The sequence below is a fragment of the Temnothorax curvispinosus genome, unplaced genomic scaffold (assembly GCF_003070985.1).
Source record: "Temnothorax curvispinosus isolate PA1 unplaced genomic scaffold, ASM307098v1 QBEX01014078.1, whole genome shotgun sequence".
Lineage (NCBI taxonomy): Eukaryota > Metazoa > Arthropoda > Insecta > Hymenoptera > Formicidae > Temnothorax > Temnothorax curvispinosus.
The window spans coordinates 450,469-473,023 of NW_020223858.1; the positions used below are offsets into that span (position 1 = coordinate 450,469).

At 41.3% G+C, this 22,555-nt stretch overlaps 1 protein-coding gene across 2 annotated transcripts in view; it reads right to left on the bottom strand.

The window, feature by feature from the left end:
- Positions 1 to 22,555, bottom strand: part of LOC112464296 (insulin-like growth factor-binding protein complex acid labile subunit) — a 210,445-nt gene that overhangs the window by 49,055 nt on the left and 138,835 nt on the right. The window contains exons 1-2 of one of the 2 annotated variants that reach the window (XM_025031210.1): positions 13,480 to 13,643; positions 9,035 to 9,073 (exon numbers count right to left, since the gene is read on the bottom strand). In XM_025031210.1, coding sequence (XP_024886978.1) covers positions 9,035 to 9,043 — 9 coding nt within the window. In that variant the 5' untranslated portion in view covers positions 9,044 to 9,073; positions 13,480 to 13,643. Of the gene's footprint in view, positions 1 to 9,034; positions 9,074 to 13,479; positions 13,644 to 22,555 lie in introns of those variants that run through there. The other variant, XM_025031211.1, reaches the window with a different exon arrangement.

The following is a 22,555-nucleotide window of genomic DNA, read 5'->3' on the forward strand; positions in this document are numbered from 1 at the left end:
TTTGATTTCCACGCTCGATACGCTCGTAAATCGCGCAAATTACGCGCCCATAGCCGCGCGCGAGTAAAACTCCGCACCGGTTATTGGATCTCGTTTCTAAAAACCTTCGTTACCGCCGCTCGATCTGCGAACCCCGGTTGGCTTCGAAGTCGATTCGGCGCTTCATAAAATGATCACGTATCAATGAACAGATAGCGTGAAAAATTTATACGCGCGATGTATTCTTTATTTCCGCCGACTCCCGAGGCGCAGTAAGAACTCGCTATATGAATGGACCTTCGTTTATCAAATTTCCGTATGGAAGATTAAATTTCCAGCCGACAAATGGGAAGATAATAGCGAAAGTCGATTTTGTGTACACCGAGAATACGTACAGCCGGACTTAAAACTTGTTAGAGATAGGATTGCTGCGCGAAACATTCATATATAACTTGATACATAATAACTAAATTGAACAGATTACAATTAGATCCGTGTGTAAAATTGACTGAAGTATATTTCTCATAATGCAGAATCAATCACGGTGATTGTGACACTGAATTAAATATGACACTGCAATATTTCCAATGAATTAGCAATCACGGTCCCATTATAATTTTATGACGACTGATGCGTAGTCATTATGCTTTATTGATATATCAGTTTGATCATTGAACAATATTCCAACGTTATTCTCATCTCGCTGTCACAATTATTCTGATCACTCCTGTGTCACATCGTTTGTTGAATTCTCCCGTAAATAGAGAATGATCAGAAATTAATAATAAAATAATAATAATATAAAATAGACTAATTAGAAATTAATTTTGCAATCATCTAAGAAATGGAGGCTTGCATTCTTTGCAACGCCAGAAATTGAATTCGGAAGTTAACTTAACTTTACATAACATCCAGATTTCTTACAAGCGGCCGACGTACGGACGCTCGCAATGATTTCTGGTCGAAAGAATTAATTACCGGATCAATGTTGCGCTTGCTCGCCGCTGTCCTTTGTGAACCAAGGGTACATTATTGGGTTACCGCGAACGAGACGGACGGACTTTGAGGAGTCCCGCGATCTGCAATTCCTCGGAACGAGCGTGTTGCTGTACTATGTGGAAGTCAAACCGAAATAAACGAGCGAGATTCGACGCGGGGTTACGAGAAACGAGCTCTCTCTCTCTCTCTCTCTCTCTCTCTCTCTCTCTCTCTCTCTCTCGCCATATATAGCGCGCGAGTTCTAGAATACCAGTGCGGGTTTGGCGTATATAAAAGAGCAGCTCTCTCTCGCTCCCACAGATACAATACGGTTCTGGAGCTCGGTGTGTGCACGCCCGGTGACCTCCATTATTACATTGTTACATTACTATTGCCAGTCCACCCTCCGCACCGAAACCGGAGTTCATGTTTCCGTGGAAAAACCGCGCCATATCGACACGAGAAAAAAAATTATAATCGCGAATGATGGATAATGACAGAAGGAAAAAAAGAGAAAAAAATCCGTGAACCTGTCGAAGAGCGCGAGATTGGATTACTTTGGACGCGACGGTACGCGGTCTTTCCGGTACGGTGTATATCCAGGATCGGCCGATCCCACGGGAAAGGAGCTCGACGACGCGGATTCGCCATGCCCAGGATAAACAGGAAAGTTTCGCCATGCTTACCTGCTTGCCTGCGAGAAGGAAGGAAACGAGGTTACGCAATTTCGGGATGTACATCACGAGCGAGAGTGTACAACCGACGACGACTCTCGCTAAGCTATACGATCTGGTTTATTAAGGCAGCCGTATCGGATATTGGATATTTCTTATTAAGATAAAGCTCGAAGTCTATGAGATGTCGCAAAAAGTACCCGATAAATTGTAACAAGGCGACTCTCCATCCCGACGTGGAAAAGGAAAATTTTATTTATGAAAAGGACCTGCGCTCTCCTGCGGCGGAGAAATGTGAGAGCTCTTTCTGTTCTAAGAACGCCGATAATAGAACGACCAATTTTTAATGCTTCCGTATTATTCGACGAATGATTTAAGATCGTTCTGCGCTATATAAATTTAAAGCGAAAGGTCATACTTCCCGCACATCGCACTAAATACAGTCGTCGGATCCAGACTTTTATTTAACGTGCGGTACACGAGACGGGAATGATATATACGTGGCCGCGTACGGAGCTAAAAGTGTGACATATGAATACAGATCTTGATTCTGAAAACGCTGACGCTCGAGTGTTTTAAATCGTCGCCAGTCACATGGCGAACCGCCCCGCAGAATAGTGAATAATTCCACTTGCGCGAAAAAAAACTCGCGTTTATCCTTCTCTTTAACGAAACACTTAACTGTTAATGCCTTAGTAATCCCCCCTCGCAATGTCATCCGGAGAGATCGCTGTTCCCCTCTCTCTCTCCCCCTACCCCCTCTCTCTCTCTCTCTCTCTCTGCCTCTGTTTCTGTCTGTTTCAGTCCTTCCATTTCTCTCTCGAGCGACCCTTTGCCCGAGTTCACACGAAGTCGTCGTAACGTTGTGACGGTGGCACGACTCGCGCGGAGATAAGCAGGAGAGCATCGTCGTTGATTACAGAAACGCCGGATGGCAGTCTGTGTTCCGGAACGCCGAGGACACGTACGAGATACTGAATTGCAGGCGGCTTACGCAACACGGTAACTTCCTTAGCGCGTCCCTTTTCGGAATATATCCAGACTGACGTCCGCGCGCCAACAGCGGAGCCAACGCCCGTTGTAATCTAATAGTTTGTATCCGCAGTGACGTATTCCGATGCACACCGGTGAACTCCGGTGATACGATAAGGGAATGCGGTTTGTGACGATGGCATATCAACGACAATCGATCGAAGTCGCGGGCCGCTTGGGTCTCGGATTATTCCATTATATCCGCACAAATAGACGGGCCTATCATTATTACGTCCTATTTCGTTAATTTTCGCAACAATGGTAAAAAAAACTATGACATTTTGTAAAATATTATATGTATATTATAGTAATTTCTTTCAATTTGTTGCTGTACATGGTTTAGCAGAAATTACTTAATGCTACTACCTGAATCTTTTTCTTTTTATATCGTATTATGAACCTGCAAAATAATACGATTAGAATTGATTTATATGCTATTACTGCCTCGTAATTGTGTTCTCCTTTATGTCAATTTTTGTTGAAACTTCTGTCTGTTAATTTATTTGCATTTACATTGATTCTTCGTTAAACAGATTTCGCAAAAATACACCTAAGAACTTGCCGCGAAATTTGTTCGTCCAACTTGCCATCGAGAAAATTTGCCGCTTACATTATTTACAGAACGCGGGGAAAAGGAAGCGGTGGGAGAGGGAGAAACCAGATCGTTTTTCAATAATTTCTGCCAGCCGTAAAACGATCGCCAATGACCCGCGCGTATATATACCGGAGACCTACAAACGGGTTACGTTCCCCGGGGACCGGAATGTCATGGGATTCAGCGTGTACGGAAAGTCAAACCGAAATAAACGAAAGACAGGCAGAAACGGGGTTAAGTTCGAGGATACCCACACGCGGGATGTTTATAGAGGATTTCATGGAGAAAGCAACAGGGCGGTGTGTTCGCAACCAAATGGGATTTATGACACAAACGGCACGACCGGAGGGATATGTACAAGAAAGAAAAATCGCTCGATGCACGACAAAATCCGGAAGTCCGTGTGTCCGTGTGTGTTTCTGGAAGAGTGAAGTTCCAGTTCATCCGTGCTGTCAAGAATTCAACGTTCGTCGGAGTTCGTCGAAGATTTGATTGAAGCGTGCGCGAGCCCGATCGCCGACGGAACGACGTATATATATGTATATCTCATCGAACAGCAGTATTTGCGGTTTTGACGATTCCATTGGTAAATACCATCCATCACCCGATACAGTTCATTAATTATTTATGGACGATCACGGCTCTTTGGTCGCGGTAGCAAATCTTTCATACTTATTTTGCCCACTGTCAACTATTAATATTACTTACGATTGCAAGAATATTATTGACAGATCTGTCAATAACCGGTGCTGAATAATCGATATGCATTTCCTGATTCTCTGACATTTATTTCGTACGTTCGCGATAGATAAGGTGACAACATCGCTAATTCTTCCTTTCTCTGTCTATCTCTTCCCTCTCCTCTCCTCTGTTCTCTCTCTCTCTCTCTCTCTCTCTCTCTCTCTCTCTCTCTCTCTCTCTCTCTCTCTCTCTCTCTCTCTCTCTCTCAGCATTATAAATAAATAACTTCCGTTCACTTATCAATTATCAAATTCTGCACAGAAAATGGTTCGCTCAGAAGCATTTTCGCTTTGAGCTCGCATTAATTTTATACTAGAGGTTACATTATGTTAATTTTCATATTTTCTGTTTAACAAAATTTTATTAAGACCCTGCGGTTCTAGCCCATACTCAACTCTCTCTCTCGTTTGAATTTATTTTACAAAAATTAACGTCCGTGTAGAATTATGATTAAAAATACAACTCGGGTTCGTGTCAGATGAACGTCGATGAACGTAGGCGAATTCGTTAATGGACCATGACGATTCCCGGATTTGGCGTTCCGCTCCGCAAGCTCGAGCGGAAACGAATCCCGGATTTTCGCGCCGAATTCTTCCGAACAGATGTTATTGGATTACAACAAGATGGGAAGAAAGGGAGAGCATCGACGTGACTGTCAGATCGGATCGTATTTCTCTCGAGGAGGCATAACGTGTACGGAGCCGGCATGCATCGGGGCAAGTTGGACCAGAACAAACGAGAGAAACTGCGAAATGGGTTGTCGGGAACAAGGTTAAGTTCCAGAATATCGGAATTCATGGCAAAATAGCGAAACGGTGTATGGGGCACGCGATGGCGAGGGCGAAATTTATGACGCCGCGCCGGCCGAATATTTAAACGCGTGCAAATGCGAGAGACAATGACGTAATACTCACGCTTTTGGAGCGCACCTTTCGCAACAGGAGAGGCTAATGAGAGGCTCTTCCGCGATTTCAATTATTTTCACCCTTCACTTCGATTCATTTTTCTGTCTTTTCTATTCTCTTCTTTTCCCCATTAAGTAAATCTTCTCGAAGATGAATTATTCAAGTTATCTTTACGCAGTCGCAAACGCGCGTAACTTTGCTTCATCATTGTTTTAAGTGATCACGTTTTACTTATCTGTGTGCTATCGGTATTCTTAGTTCTATACGATTCGTAACAAAATTTTTTCACGCCGACGTTTTTATCAGCCTTCATATTTATCTTGTGCCTCTTTCGATTTCTTTCCCAATTTTTATCGTTTTAGTTTTTACCGTTTCGCTGCTTCGTATCGTTCACATTCTCCGCTCTTGCGTTATCCTTGTTTTGATAGAGGTTGCGTATGTGTCCCAGAATAACAAACAGATTTATTTTTCTCTCCCTCACGACGTTTCTTTTCTTACCTCTTTCTCTATCCCTCTTTTCTGCCTTTTCTCCTTTCGGTGTTAAAGTTCCCTTGAGACTTGTGGGGTTACACCACTGGCAAGAAAGTGTGTGTCTCTCGTGATGATAGAACTCGAAGCCGAACGGTAACTCGTGAGGAGAACGGGTCGCGCTAGGTGAAGCTCCATTGTTGTTGAAAGCAACAGCGACGTAACGTCGAGGCGAGGAATCCGATCGGGTCGCTCCTCGATCACGTATCGAAACGTCAATCGTAATTGTCGCGACGGTCGAAATCGATATCGCGCGTATAGCAGGCGATAAAGCCGTGACGGCGGGGATCGATTTGGTATTAAAATTTCACGCCAACGCGCGACGTGCGAGAATCGAGTGGATTACGGATTACGGAAATCGTCGGGTCGAATGAATTCGCCTCGTTAAAAAGGCAAGAAAGTTAAAAATCACCATATCGAATATTGGACCACACGTACAAATTAAGAAGAAATTTCACGTTTTTATGTAATGGTTTATGCTCCTTAAAATATCCGTATACGGATATAATATTAATTAATAAGTCCGATACTTAAAGTCAGATTATAAATAAAATATGAAAGTATACTGACCGTAATTATTAAAAAAATGAAATAAGATTAAAAAAAGAAACGATCTCGCACAGGCTTCGGGTGTTTGAATTTGAGAAAGTTCTAAATTTACGACCTAAAGATCCACTAGACCGGCACATTCGTCGTGGGATTTTGTATTAAATAAATAAAGAGAAAAACGAGGGACTCCTGGCAGAGAAAGCTCCGAAGCTCCGGTTTGGGCAACAAGGTTAAGCACTGGGATATCGGAATGTCCGGCGAGGTAGAAAAGAGATTCGTACGGAATACGACGGTAACTGTACAAATAAAATGGAGTTCCTTTTTTAGGAAAATCAAAGACGAGAAAAATACGGTTTTCTTGGCGCATCCATCGTATCGCGGTGGTTTAGCAGCGCATGGCCGTTAAACGGCAGCCAAGCAAATAGAATGAAAATCGTTCTAGGAGAGATGCACGGAGAGAATCGACTTCTCTCCGGGTGGATTAAAAGCGAAGGACGACACGTCGTTGTTGATGTTGCATGCACGTAAAAACGAAACAAGGGGAACGCGAGCTTTCAGAGAAAAAGGATGTATTAAAAAGTCTGGTCGGTAGATGGACGATGGATTTTTATAACATCGGACTCTGGCGTTTCATAATAGATCGTCTTTAATGTGACGTCTATTTCATACATCATACCTTTTCTTAGGTTCCAGCAAAAAATAGCACGAATATCAAGTGCGCCATTTGTGCTATCTCATCATGGTAACATATAAAACATTTAAAAAAATAGACGTTCAACTGAAAAACAATACTGTTAATACATTTTAATAAACAAAATCGCTGTTTATAAATATAAAAATATATAATAAATAAGAACATAAATTACATTAAAATATTTTTTTCTGTAAATTTTATCTTTGATAAGATATCTTATACCCCTTAATTCGCGATCGTTGGTCTTGGTTACAGTCATCTATTAAAATTTTGTTGAAGGTTGCATAATTATTGACTCTGAATTTCAGTTCGCCATGTTAGAACAGAGGTGTTGATGCGATTCAGATGAATAAACTAAACATGCTCATGTCACGGGTGTCCGAAACGATGAATGAAACTGTGTGAAAGCCCTATCCGTTCCACGTGACGCACACGAAGATATAGTTGCCGAATGTATCTATAGATGCGCACTGCGGTCGCGATATCGGAATTCGCGATATACGTATAAGGTGGGTGAGCCAAAGTAACCGCAGGAGTGCTTCGAAATGGGTTGCGGGAACAAGGTTGAGTTCTAGGATATCGGAATATATGGGCAAGTAACAGTGCAAAGCACAAGGGGGGTAGCGCGGATGAAATTTATGGCACCGCCGGTAGGAGAGATCCCTGAAGAAGAGAAGAAGAGAGACGTGAAGAGAAACAGAGATAGAGAGAGAGAGAGAAAAAATAAAACATGTGGAGAGAAGAGAAGAGTGTACTCGAGGACGTGGAATAAAATTGTTCGGTCTTTACATAAAACACTAGAAGGCCCGTCGAAGGCGAGGAACGCGATACCTCGTTTTGCCGACGCAACAACATAATTCTACCGATTCGATCCGCGACGATAGGGACGTATTCGTCCTGGGGAAAAAAGAAGAGAGACAAGAGTGAAAAAGAGAGTGAAATAGAGGCGCGAAGCCGCCGGCCGGATCCGATGTATCCGGTGAAAATTCTCCGGTGTGGCAGGATCGAATTCCTGCCGGCCGCTTCTGTCTCGCGTGGAATAATAGAACGCTCCGGGGCGAATAATATTTAAGAAAGCGGTTTCGCTTCTCTCTCTCTCTCTGTCTTGACGGCAACGGCGGCGGCAGTGAACCGTGGAATAAGGATTTTATCGCGAATCGCCATAACGATCGTCCTTACGACGCGATTCGCCGCGCTCTGAAGAGCAAAACAGCGGCTCGCAGATTGGCTCGGGTTCAAGTTGAGACTTGAACAACGAGATGCCGCCAAGCACGCGTGTACCCTCTCGGTAGACGTTATTTGCGTGTCGCCCGTTAACCCCCTGATGTGTCCTACTTTTTCATTTTATCTGAAAATTCGACGCAATACACAAAATCGGGAGTAATATCCTGGTATCCTGGTTCTTACATCGCGGTGTAATCTGGCTCATCCTACCTAAATGTTCCACGCAATCAGATTTAAAACGAAAATGCTACTTGCAAATTCTATAGCATGCGAAATTATAGTCTGACGAGCACAGTGGAGTGAAGCAGAAATCTCAGTAAATCAGTAACTTTGAAAAGTTATATACGCATGACGAGAAGAGGGTGATTCTTAATAAAAAGTTGACCTCTTCGATTGTATTCGGAGATTACGGATATCTCGAAGGCAAACTTTATACTAGTTATAAAATTTAATCACGCGTTAATCGGTATCCAAAACTAATTATGATAATTTTTTAGCGATGGTCATTAAAATTAATTACATTTTTATACAATTTTATGATTCTCGATACTTAATGGCCCTTATTAATTTATCGCGACGCTTCACACCGTTATGTAATTAGTAATTGATCGAACGATGCACGATGAAGATAATTACAACGCGTATTATTAGTTAATTTAATTGGCCGCTTTCTCGGTAGCATCGCGCATACTAGGCAAATGAGAAGCTAATATAGACGACTATGTACCACACGGTACATATTGGACCGCGTTCAAATCGAAACTCAAACAATGCCGCGGACGTGTTTCCGGGATCGTCAATGGACGCTAAGGAATCTGTGCTAAATGTTTTGCCGCGCGTCCCGAAATTACTTTGAACTTTAGCGACCGTCTACGTCGATGTTTGCTGTACACATACAATTGCGATACAGTGGAGCAACGGCAAACAATGTTACGTCAATTTAGTGAGATATCGATTTTGTGATGGTATGAAACTGATGTCCAAAGTCAGTATGTTTGTACTTTTATAAGCGATGTCAAAGAGACAGTATCGGATTTCTTTTGTTCCTCACTTTTATCAGAGTCAATAGAAAGATTTTAATTTTCACGAAAGTATCGTTCAAGATAGAATTAAAAAATAATATAAAAAGACTCACCTCACGCATTTTCAGCTGTTCACCTCTCTGTTGATCATTCTGAAACCAAATAAAATTGCAATTAGCGATTGAGTTGCTATTACAGATGCACTTTACAGTCAAATATTTAATTACGTAGACAGTAGCTAAATGATAATATGTACATAAATCAATTTGCCGCGCGTCCCGTAATTTTATAATTACATCTCGGTGTTCATTCTTGGAACAAATTAATTTAACGACCAATTCCTTCAAAATTTTCCATAATGGCCGTAATCCCGTAAAGAGATTACAGCGATGCGACCCTTACTGAAAGTGGCTTTAACTAGTAGTAAAGTCCGTCCCTTGTCGATAGGAAATACCTCTAAACGCGCCGTTGCAGTCCACAATGCCAGAGTCTCATCGGGATTCCGATATATCGATATTATAGAGGAGCGCAGGAGCGATTGTAACACGGTACAATGCCCTTGTAACATTGCCCTTTATTACCCAAGTTATCTGTGTTACTAACACGAATTAAACCATTTGCCTTGTATTTTGATCTTCAATAAGATTATTCACGATAATTCTCTGTAACTTTTATAAAACACTTATTTTGTATTTTTCATATACTAAATGTAATAAGTAAATACTGTACGCGAGTTGATAACAGATATATTTCGATCAAATATTGACAAATGCAAGAAATAATGTTAAATGTACTAAATAGTAATTGATTAGTAAGACTAGTTCGTGAAAAAACTGTAGAAAATCAAATTCAGGCCGATAAGAGTCTACAATATAAGTTCATTTTTGATCGTTGAAGAGGATTTTAGTAAAGATTTTCGAGAGGAAAATATTTGAAGTGCGTAAAGAGCATAATTTATCTAGTATAGTTTGTTGATGTATTTACCTTTAAATTAAGTTTAAAAAAAAAAAACGTATTTTTAATGTCGGTAATAGGTCACGGTAGACGTATCTTGAGTTCGCCATGCTACAAATCAGGACCTTGCTAGGATTAAATCTATCTCTCGTGAAACGAAGCGCCCTTCTAAGCACGGCGAATCGATCGTTGCGGTTTCGCTCGCTCGCTCGCCCGTTCGCCCACCGCGAAACAAATTCACGACGCACACCGGGGGCGAACGTGTTCCGTCGTTAAAAATGTAAACTCCACGATCTTACGAGCGCGGGCATGGTTCATTTGCCTCGTAAAAGCGAAACTAATGGTCGGCACAGAGTTATGTACCCCATATTGGCTCGCATTCAAGTCGAAATTCAAACCGCGCCGTGAAACGCGCGGCATGATCACCGGCCGGGTCGTTACGACCCCTCGCTGAAACACGAAATCAGCTTGTCGGATTATTAACCCTTTCATTATCGAGCTGAATTTATGCAAAACGCCGATGATTTTAGACATTTTAAAAGATTAATGTCTTTCCGTATTATGAAGTCCAAAATATAGGGAGATATGAAGTTTTCATCACAAAATGGATCTCCTATATTTGAGGCAGACTGATGTCTATAAATTTCTAAATAAGAGTTTACACTTTTCCTCGAAAATTTCTTGGAGACTAAAATTCCAGTCGAGCATCGCATAAATATTAATTGTCATTTCGTCTTTGACGTCTTCATCACAAATAGAACTAGTTTATAATTAATTAAAGAATATATAAGTTAAAGTGAAGAGACTATAATACTATAACAAGATAGCATCAAAATGAAAAATTATTATTATAAAATAAAACACCGATGTAATAAAATTAACCGGTAAATTTGTAGATTTAGACATTCCATTCTTAACCTTATATATAATTTCCTTCATCGCAATATACCTGTTCAGATGATGAATCACAAATGTGGAAGTAACGTGCGTTTCTACGAATCGTTACGTTCTCGAGTCGGCATGAAAGCGATGCCGCGGGACACACACGTGAGATCATCGTAGGATGGAACTCGAGGTATTACTGCCAATCGCGAGAAGCCGAAACATCCAAAAGGAATTTTATTCTCTCGTGTGAACGAAAAGCATCCGCAGCGCGCTGGCGCGCTATAAAATATCTCGAAGGACATTCGTTTTAGAAACGATAAATTATTGTAGTTTCTTATACTAAAAAGATTTTAAATATATTGCGTGAAATTATAAACCTCGTCACTAAAAATTTCTTTTCTTTCGCAAATATTTGTATACGTATATTTACTATAGTAATAACATTTTAATACAGATTTAAGAGAGAATGATAAAGAACTAATTAAAAAAATTTTGAGTATTTAATTTGGCGCAGCTATTTATTTATTATTAAAAAATCATGTTTTACTGAAAAAATTCTGGGATTTTATTCTCAAAATATCAAGAATCTTTCTAAGACTTTTATTTTGCACATTTATGACGTTTTCTCTATCCAATCTTTAATAATATTGTTAATCTCTATCTCTAATATTCTCTCTCTCTCTCTCTCTCTATCTATCTATCTATCTATCTATCTATCTATCTATCTATCTATCTATCTATCTATCTATCCATCCATCTATCTCTAATATCTAGAGATATTATATATCTCTTACTAAATGAAATTAATAAATCCTGTAAAATATTTATAATTAATCGAAACGAGACGGACAAACTGTCGCAACTCGTGATAAAATTTCATCACTGTAGAATATAGATTATGATAATTGAAAGGAGGTAAGGGGAAGGAAAAAGGTTATTAATTCTTACGGAGGAATAGTCGCGAATGGATTAGATTCGCGTAATTAGAAATCTTGTCGCGTGGGACATAAATGGACCAGACATTTCCATTCCCGGAGCAGGAAAACGAACCTTTAGTTTCTGAAATCTGCGCTCGCAATTTTCTCGCTTGTCCTAGAAGGAACATGTCATGTAAAAACAGAAATAAAAATGACAAGAATTATATAAAATTCGCGATATTGTGCACAAAATACCGAAAAATTAATCATTTTTCTATCTGAAATAAATATAATCATTGCGCGCGCGCGCGCGCGATTCTGTTATCATATAAACATTTTATTTAATCGTGTGGAAGTAATTTTAAAGCTTCATGTAATATTGTTGCAATTTCAAAGGAAATATTAAAATATGTATTTCGAGACTGGCGCAACATCTACTTCTCTTTTTTACACTCACTTTGATATTCACTGAAAATATCGTATTTACAAATGTACTTAAACGCAAATTTGCTAGAAATATGGCAGAAGCTAAAGGCGACCGAGAGTTCCGAGAGCAATCCCGGGCGTAAAATACCGCAGCCATGCTGGCAGTGAGGCGGCACGAATTATCGGCCGCGCGATTCCGACAATTTAGCGATCCGCCCGTTGTGCGACGACACGACGACAACGCTATTCAAATCTCGCTCCCCTGTCTTCATTCCCCGCTCCGCGCGCCGCCGCCATGGCAGTAAAACAAATCCTTTTATCCCGAGCGAGGCGTTTCGTCTCCTCGAAACCATAGCCGCGTTCATCCCGCAGGATGTGTCCGGGATGAAGGGTGCAGAGAGGACGACGCAATTCCACACCGACAGAGAGAATACCTCGCCCGGCTGCAGCGGGAGGATAGAGAGGTGAACGGAGGCGAAGAGGGAGGAGGGGAGGTGGCACATTGCGCAACGCAGCACGGCTGCATCCTGCCTCCTGCCCTATGCTCCCGCGTCCTTCCCTCGTTGGCGGTGTGGCTGCAGACGGCGCATAAGCCACTCGTCATTATTTCATCGAAGTCGGTAGTTGGTTCAACAGGTACGCGATTCCGAGTCCATGGAAATCGTCGGGCTTGTAGAAAGGCGACGGAACAACGGAGAGAATCGGATGCTTGAAGAAGGGAAATAACGACAGGATATCGTAGGAATGAAGCGCAATCCGTCAATCGTAGATTGTTTGCCGTATTTGAATTAGATTTGTCAAATTATACATGGACGTCATTAATTTCTGTATACTTCAACGTTAAATATTTAAATAAAGATAAATAGTGAATTAGAATTCTGATCGAGTACTTGTTCAAAATTAATCGAGGAAGAATAAGAGAGCTTTAATTAATTACGTTCGCAAAAATCATGTTGGAGAAGTTCTTTAATATTTGTTGTGGCAAATAAATTTCATGAATATATCTTTCGCCAATTTTACTTTTAGTATCTATAAGATTCAAGAAATGGATAATCTCTGAGACTCTTTGTACATTTGTGAATATCATCGCGTCTTTCTACGATGCATGCAATGTTTGCAAGACGAAAGGATGTCGAACCTCGAGAGCGGAATTGGCCTAGAGCCAAAGCATTACTTCCGAGAAGGAATAAAAAAAAAGTTAGACGATACATGCGCGAAAGTGAGAAAGATGGGTGAGTGAGACAGAGAGAGAAAGAGAGAAAGAGAGGAAGAGAGAGAGAGAGAGAGAGAGAGAGAGAGAGAGAGAGAGAGAGAGAAGGGGGGCAGAGACCGAAGGATGGTAACTCGAATGAATATTTAATTTCTGCATATCTCACCCCGGGTAAAGTTCAGAGCGACGGGATGGCCGGTTCGCTCCCAGGAGGATGGAAGGAAGAGCCCCGTGTCCCTTGTACTTCCCAGCAGCCCCCGTGATATAGGGTAGACACTCCCGAGGATCTCTCACTACCGCTACCGTCGCTCCCGCAATTACCCTATCCCCGCAACCCCCCAATCCTTTCCCGCGCTGTCCGTAGTTCGCTCTCTCGGCTGCTTTCCACCGTGGTCGCTCGTGGTCGAAGGGCCAATTACGACCTTCCTTACGAGAAGGCGGTAGAGGCGGAGAGGACGAGGGTGAGCGCGATGAAGAAAAAAGCTGGGATAGAAAAGAAAGAAAGCGAAACGAGGGGGGGGGGCGACGTAAGGAGCGAGCAAGACAGAGAGAAAGGAGGGGAGGAGAGGTAGAGCGAAAGGAAAAGGCAACGAGTGCTTGAAGAGTATAGAAGCAGGGGATGGTCGAGAAAACGAAAGATCGTGAAGAGTCGGGGGGTGGCCGGGAGTTTTAGACGAAGGTATTTCCACGGAGATCTGGATCTTAGACTCGATGGACCGCAGACTATCAAGGAGAGGAGGAATATGGACGCACCCCGCCGACAGGGCGGGTCGAGAAGGGACGCGGAGACAGAGGAATGGATTGAGGGCGCGGTCGAAAGTTTCAGCGAAAGGATAAAAGCGCGAGATCGATTAGTACGCCCAGGGTAACGAAAGCGTAGGTAATTTATAGCAAGGTGTGCAAAGGCGACTGGATCGAAAGGAAAGCAGAGTGGAATAGTCAATTATAGCGAGAAGAAAGAGAGATCACAGTCAAAGAGAGAATGAGGAATCGATGACGAACGAGAAGAAAGAGGCTGAATTGTGTGTATGATGCGTATATGGACAGAGAAATATTTAATTCTGTGTTCTATCGTTAACGTAGACGTAGGTTGACGGCGAAAAATGTAGCCTGTGCGTGCGTGCGTGTGTGTGTGTGTGTGTGTGTGTGTGTGGGCGTGTGTGTGTGTGTGTGGGCGTGTGTGTGCGCGCGCGCGTGTATTATATATATAATATCTAGAAAGATAATAATGTACTTTTTAAATGAGACTCGCTCGATGGAGACCGGATAAAGGAGCGTAGATAAGGAGAAAAGAGCTTTAGAGAGCATCAAAGCCGAACGAGATTGGACGCTAAAAATGTACATAGCAATTGGACAAAAGAAGAAGCGAGCGAAGGCTGGTTAGAAAAAAAATGGCAGCAAAAAGGAATGCCGTCATCGCGGCAGGCGTCGAAGGAAAGTCTGGAAAAACACAAATAACAATCAACGAGGGAGGTCGACAAAAAAGACAGAAAAAAACATATGAAGGAGGGATGTCGTGACAAGTAATTCGGAGTATCCAATGCGAATCGAGCCAGCCCGAATTATCCGAGTTAATTCCAAGGCATTTGCTGAAATCCGTATCCGAGATGAATTTTTTAATGTCATGTTGGATACGTTATAATGAGATAATCTTATAAGTCTTGTCACGTTTTGTTAAAATTCATTGAAATAATTGATCTTTTTGCATAATTAGATATAGTTGCGGTTAGATATGTACTTTGTTATTGAAGTATTATTATTAGGAGGCTAGAGTAGGTGTCTAGAAGTTGTCTTCTGAATAAACTTTTTAATCCTGTCAATCTAGCTGTCAATTTTATCCTTTAATAATCTCCTATTTTCTCAAACGTACGTTAAAAGATCACAAATTAACAGTATATTTTGAACTTAACAGTTTAACTTAATTATAATATGTAATTAAATATATTTATGATAGTATTAAATCATAAAAATTGTATATTAGAAAAACTTTTGATTTTCTCTCGTAGGATAAATTTGAATGTCTATCTTGACATGATAAATAAGAGAAGTCTTATGTCAACGCCGAACATCGCGATGACGTTCCTTATGTTGAAGTAAAGAGAAAAAATTGACGATTTTACAACTACATATTTAGATTATGCAAGAATCCTAAAATAGTCAAGGATTACAAGAGGGATACATGCGGGATATATACTGTAACCATTGGTGGTCGAGTCAAGGCACCGGTAGACACGGGTTAGAATGCAGATATAAAAAGTAAATAAAGAAAAAGTAAATGAAAATGAGAGGAAGCTACCGGGGATGGGTGAAAGGAGTGTAGCCGGAGAGAATAGAGAAGAAAGACAACAATGAAGACGAGGGTCGGGTAAAAAGAAAAGACGAATATCCACCAAGGAGGATGAGGAACGGAGGCAGGGGATGGCAGGGCGAAGGGACCGCGACGAATGAAAGAAGGAAAAAAAGGAGAAGAGAGAGAAGCCGAGGCTGGTAATTTGGATCGAGTCGACCATCCACTCAAACTCCCGGGTACTACTGGCGGTCGACCCGCCCCTGCACCCCTCTTCGCTAAAATCTGGATCTTACTCGATCTAAGTAGACCTTAAAGTAGGATAGCTCGTTTTGTAGGATAACGTGGCGTGCGCGTAATATTCGACCCAATTCGAAAGTATATCGCGCGAGGATGTTCCACTGTCAGAATGGGAGCGAGATTACGCGTACAAATGTACGAATAGACAAATATAGAAGCCGTTTACCTCGGATATTGTGTGTAAAATAGACTTTGGAAGCTTTATTAAAACAAATATTATCGCATGAATGTGCACCTGTATCTGTATCTCCCTTATACTTATCGTCTTAATAGAAGAGAGAAAAAGAGAGACTCGTTAAGATAAAAATGATTCATATTGTAAACGTAAAGGCATTAAGGACGTAATCCAGTTTTGAAAATCAAAATATCTTTAACAAATTGTACAGTAACTTGTTTAAAGTTTAAATATTTCATTAAAAATATTCAATGATATAATTTATGCTGGCGAGTTTTATTCCAATAGTTCGTAATTTGAATTTTTGGACTTTCAAATAAAATATGCTTTTATAAGTTAAAAACTGTTTAATCGTTTCAATATAATAGTGAAAGTGCGTTTTGTAGAATTACGTTGAAATGAGATTAGTTCACTATCTAACTTTGCGGACGATTATATGGATAGATTGCGACGAGACGAAACGAAAAGCCGCGGAATTAAAATTAGAATTCCACCGAATGGGATACGGCAAAAAGTCAGTATAAAGAGAGAGCGAAACGCGGGAACGAGAGAAAGAGGAGAAAGAGAAAGAAAAGAGAGAGAGAAAACATGATGACAGGGCAATGAGGAAAGCGTAGGAGAGCTGAGGAAAATACGAAGAGAGAAGAAAACGAGATGGTAAGAAAAAGAAACGCGACGAGAACGGAGATTGGTGATTCGGATCTAATCGAGTGCGACCGGAGGAACCAGCAGTGTCCATCTGGCTGTGTCTTAAATCTCGACCTTCCGCGATCTAAGTAGCCTATAAAGTCAGATAGAGTGCCGATACGGTAAGAAAATACAGTAAGGAAATGGAGGATCCATGGAAGAGAGTTTAAGCTTCGCGGAAAAACAAAACTGGATAAAATGCTGCCGAGTCTAACTCGGCGATCGATACCGCGGCGCAATTGCACGGTCAATTGGTCGCGTAAAAAGCAGATCTGAAGAATTAAAATCGCAATTGCCATGCAGACAGAACGCTTATCGAAAAGTATCTAAGCGCGCCGCGAAGAATAAGGATCGGAATCCGCTCAGGGGAAAAGATCGGGCAGGAAAGAAAAGGGGGAGAGGTGTTCGACGAAGAGTTAGCCGGTGTGATACACGAACCATAGATTCGCACACGAACACACGCGCGTATACATAGACGTGCAAGGCACAGACACCTTCGAACGACGAACGATGCGGCGCGAGAGGTAAAATACCGCCGGAATTAAAATTACAATCTCCGCGGATACGACACGGCGTGGCAAAAAGTCGAGCGGGGATAAAAACCCCGAGTCGTCCGCAGAGAACAGCGCGGGGCGAGGAAGATGAGGCAGATCCGAAGAATAGGAATGCGATAAAGGGGAAACGATGAAGGAACAGGAGAGGGAGGAAAAAAAAGAAGAAGAAGCAGAGACCGGTAATTCGCGTGGTGAGGATCGACCCGTTCCCTCTACACAAGCTGGGGCACTAGCGATGTTGGCTTACGTCCCTGAATAACCCTTTACTTCAGTGTTTCTCAAATTTGGTTACACAAAGGAAGATTGAAAATGCTGCGATTTAAAAACAAACCATTTGACCTCGTAAACAATCTACGTTTTATTGAAATAAATTTTACCATGCGCAAAATTATTTTTATGGAAGAATGAATAATTCATTATTCAATAAATATCGAAAATATATTTTATTGGAATTATTTTAGCAAATATCTCGATGTCAAATAAAGTCAATATATCATTTTTTAAATTAAGTTATCTGTTATCTTCACTTCATTTTAACACGTATAGAGTCATAAATTGCATACGGAAATACCAATTATTTAAATTTTATTGAGGTATCAAAAGAGAAAAATAAAGTAGAGGATCTGTTATAAGAAAACTTGAGAAACACTGTGTTTTACCCCTTTCAACACGATATGCCCGTAGCGCTTCCCGACTTCGTCGTATTCGAGGGGGTTACGGAGCAGGGAAGGGTCCACTTCGCAAGAAATCCCGGAAATTGGAATCTTAAATCGATCTAAATCCTCTTTATCGTCGAGGAATTCTCCTTCAGAATTGGTCCCATATCGCCGCATGCCGGTCGACGTGTAAACGTAACGACGACTGGTTCCTCATCGTTCTTCCATTATGAAACGGCCGTCCTTGCATTTGTGCGACGCGCGATCTCTCTCGGGACCGAGATTCGATCTTACACCTGGCCAATCATGCTGGAAAGTTAGTCGATCCGAGCGTCACAATCGGTTTTCACGTTTCCCCATCTTGCCTCTGTATCGCGAATTCGCGTAATTGGATTTGCGAGATCGAGGCAATTGTATTACGGTAAATGGTATAGAACTGTATAAAGGTTCAAATCTCTGACTGTCTTCTTTTAAATGCTTCTAAAGATTTATTTTGTATCAAGATTCTTACATTAATAGCACATATACAGATATACATATACATGTATACACATACACACAAATATGTAATTAGTACAAATAAATGTGTATGTATATTTCTTCTGAGTACTAGCGCAAGTTCCTTTCGTGTTTGAGAAATGCTGTCTTAAATCAAAGCGACCGCTTGCTAATCGTGATGAGACCCGTGACAAAATGTGGCCGAATATCGTGGTGCGATGCATTATATTCAGCAGAACTTAATAAATCCACATTTTTTTCCTTCGCTCCCTTTGTCCCAGCGGGCCGTGAATTTTAATGGGTTTTACGCCGCCGGATATGTATATACGGAGACGCGGTGACTGATACGCCAACGGCGAGAACGACTCTCGCTCGGTCGGCTATAACGCATAGTTCGGTAAATACGGAGCCGAAATTCGGCGACACTGCTAACGGACAGAGAAAGAGATGAAGTGAGGTAGATAGATAGATAGATACATAGATGGTGTGTGTGTGTGTGTGTGTGTGTGTGAGAGAGAGAGAGAGAGAGCCCACGATACTGCATTCGCCGCAGGATTTGCCAGTAGATAGTCGATTACATGCCTCGCTTGCTTATTGCGCGCTTTGAACGCCGATGCTTGGAGACACGTATAACGGTATTGGTGACGGCGGCGAATGAGAGTCAAAAGCGAAAGATTTTAGCGATTTTGCCGAAGCCGAGGCGCGATGGGAGCCAAAGGTCGACGCCGCGAGCTCCGAGAGATCTCGAGCTTTGAGCTCGAATGATTTCGTGTGCGTAATTGTGGATTAGAATTGCTATTAACAGATTGCTATTAATCGAACATGAACATAATTAACAGACGCAACAATTTTATAGATAAAAATGAGTACATCTACAAATACTAATGAAGATTTAAACCAATTAGATCTCGTACCTGTATCATTATCGAGATTTTAATTTATGGAAAATTGGAATTTTTTATACTTCGAAAAAATAAGAAACACTGAAAATTGCATAACATACTGCGCACACAGGATATTATAAAAAATATTTTAATATATCTACAAATTTTGTTTTCGTTTCGTCTTCTGTTTTAATATTTCTCTCTCTCCCCCCTCTCTCTCTTCTAATTAATATTCGCCATTTAATATCAGCGCCGATAAAATGCTCGACGTGCGCGGCGCGCAAATATTTGCGCGGACAATCTGCAAACCGCCAGCAACTAAATTTAGCAACGTAACTACTCGAAATTAAAAGCCGCCCCTCTCTTATTTCCACACGCCTCTTGCACGACCGACGCGGGAAATGAGAAAGACAACGCCCGACAGAGAGATTTACTCAAGTTACACTCTGGATCGTGTGGCCTTAGGGTAGCTTAAATTTGATGAGATGTCGATAATTTACTTCGTTCCATCTCAAATACCACAACTGACTATATTACCCCATATTTCTCTTCGCCAATATTCATAGTCTATAATGGCGCATAGCTTGTGATTTAATAAAAATCAATTAAGACGACGCGTATTATATATAAATATATATAGAATATTCCAGAATTAAGTAGGTTCATAAGATCGTTTATGCGTTTCTCATCTCCGACAAAATACAAAGATATTTCTATTCGATACAAATGCCGATGCCCAGCCGCGACAGCAGCAAAGTATCGTAAGCATCCTCCCCATCGGGCCTATCGGTGGCCGCATGTTCCTGAATTCGAAATATTCGTAGGATTCCATCGACTGGCCGGCTCGCTCTCCAGTTTCGACGTCGCGTCTGTGTGGTAATCCTGTTTACAATAGCTGATTGCAATAAAATTTACATGCACCGGCGCTGAATTTACATGCGGCGGCAGTTAAATTCATGCGCGTCGCGCGCTGCACGCAATTTACATACGCCATACGGGGGGAGCCCCAAATTTTATGCCGCGCATAGCGTTCACACGTGCTTCATTTCCCGATCCCTTCTCTCCCCCGCCCTTACCTCGCCGCTCACCGACCGTTCATCGCGAACCGGAGAGTTCTCTAATGCTTTTTTTTCGCACGTATAAAAAAAAAAAGAGTTTCGGTACGGGCGAACCAATTCGCGATATCGGGCGACGGCGAAAGAGGGACGCGTTCGTGTCGCGCGCGAACCGCGATACCTGCGATTTACCGTCCATTTATCTGCGCAAGAATCGCCGAGTGATAAATTTCAAGTATCGCGCTTAAACGAGTGCACCGTTTTACCGCCGCTGTTCGTCGGAGAAAAAAAAGCAGCTCATTACCCGGATTCGCGTAATTTTGAAACGCGAAATTTACCGGCAGCCCGGTCGACCCGATTATGGCTGACCCGATTATGACTCGTGATGTGTCTAAAGCAGGAAAAAAAATGCTAATGAATCATGTTTTCGAGCAAAAATTGGATTATTTGAATAAAGCTAAATGCAGAGGAACTTTCTGCCCCAATTGTTTTCACAAAAGCATGCCTTTCTTTAAAGCGTGATCGAAATTTCCGGCACGTTGTTAAATCATAATTCCGAACAGAAGATGGGATTTCCAGACCAAGTAAAATTGTTCCATTTTTAGTTAATCCTCAAACATGTTAAAAAGTAAATAAAGGGAACTTTAATCTTAACTAATCTCTTTCGTTAATTCAATCAAAATTCGCAATAGTAATTGAAATAGAGAAGATTTTGGGGATAATTTCAAGATATTCCGGATTTACACGAATTAATTTTTAAGTAGTTTGTTTAAATATTTAATTAATATTTGTCATAAAAGCTCCTATCATCCGATGACAGACGGACCTAGGGATAATCATATTCTCTAAGTCCTTTAATTCGGCAAAATTAATTCTTAAGTAGATGGATTAACTTGATCAGGTGTTACATGTATAGGCTAATTTAATCATATCATTTCTCTTAAAATATTAATTGTATATTAAGAGAATCGAATTATATTCGCAAGTTCCTTCACTAACGATCGAAATCCATGACGACAAATTGCGAGATCGCCGTAATTTCCAGCAAAACGCCGCCTCAATAATCGAGATTATCCCGCTTCTAGTCGTCCGCTACGTCGCGTAATGCGCTTCGTAAAATGTTCCGTCTGGATATAATCGACGAATTATCGAAAATCCCCGTTTATCCCCTCGCGAGAAGAATGCGTTAAACGCGCGTCGTTCCTCTCGCGAGGACAATCTCCTCGCGGCACGCCCCGCTTCGCGCCATTTCGCCAATATCGTCGGTGATTTTATTATTTCAGCTATAAAGTTTATCGCCGAAAACATGTAGTGGCTTGTTGAAGCCACGTATCCGCTATTCTCGCAGCAGGCGTACGAATATCGAGCGTATACGTCGGGCGTGCGTAATATTTATCGCCGAATTTTTATTGTGCGCGATAAAGCGTCCAATTTCCGCACGCGATACCAAATACGACGTGATTTTTTTTTCAAGACCAGTTTCCGGTTAAACATGAGTGATTAGCGACACAGCAATCGCTTCCGTTCACCATATGAATGGTAATTTTTGACGTTTGTATACCCTATTTTTATAAGCTTACAAACTACATTTATAAGCTTCGCGACGATCGACGCGCAATCTCGAGATATCACGAGTGTACTCTCTATTGAAATATCACGAATCATAGCTCTATAATGCCCTATGGCTTCATTGATCTCGCTTATTTAATATGAAACTTGTCACGGCTGCGACAATAATCGACTTTCCTTGAACAAAGTCGTCATCTGTCCAATTTGTAATCTTCATCGGTATTAAATTTCTTGGTGATCATATTACAGAATAAATTTTCCTTAAGATAAAATGCACTTCAACTTATTTAAGCATAGAGCTTTATAGTTCATCTCTCGAAGTTATTTTCGCTTTCAAATATTAACTTTATCAGAATTCTAACGCAGTATATCTAGGAGTATGCACCTAAGATAACTCTATATGTACGTTCGATAAAGGATTAGTCATTAATGGAGAAGGCGGTGATGGGTGGCCTATGCATGGTCATCTAATAGTAAAATCGTCCGCGGTTTAACTACTACCTGCATATATATATACATATATATATCGTGATGTCTCAATCCGAGCGAAAAGATACACGCTGAAAAATAGATGCGC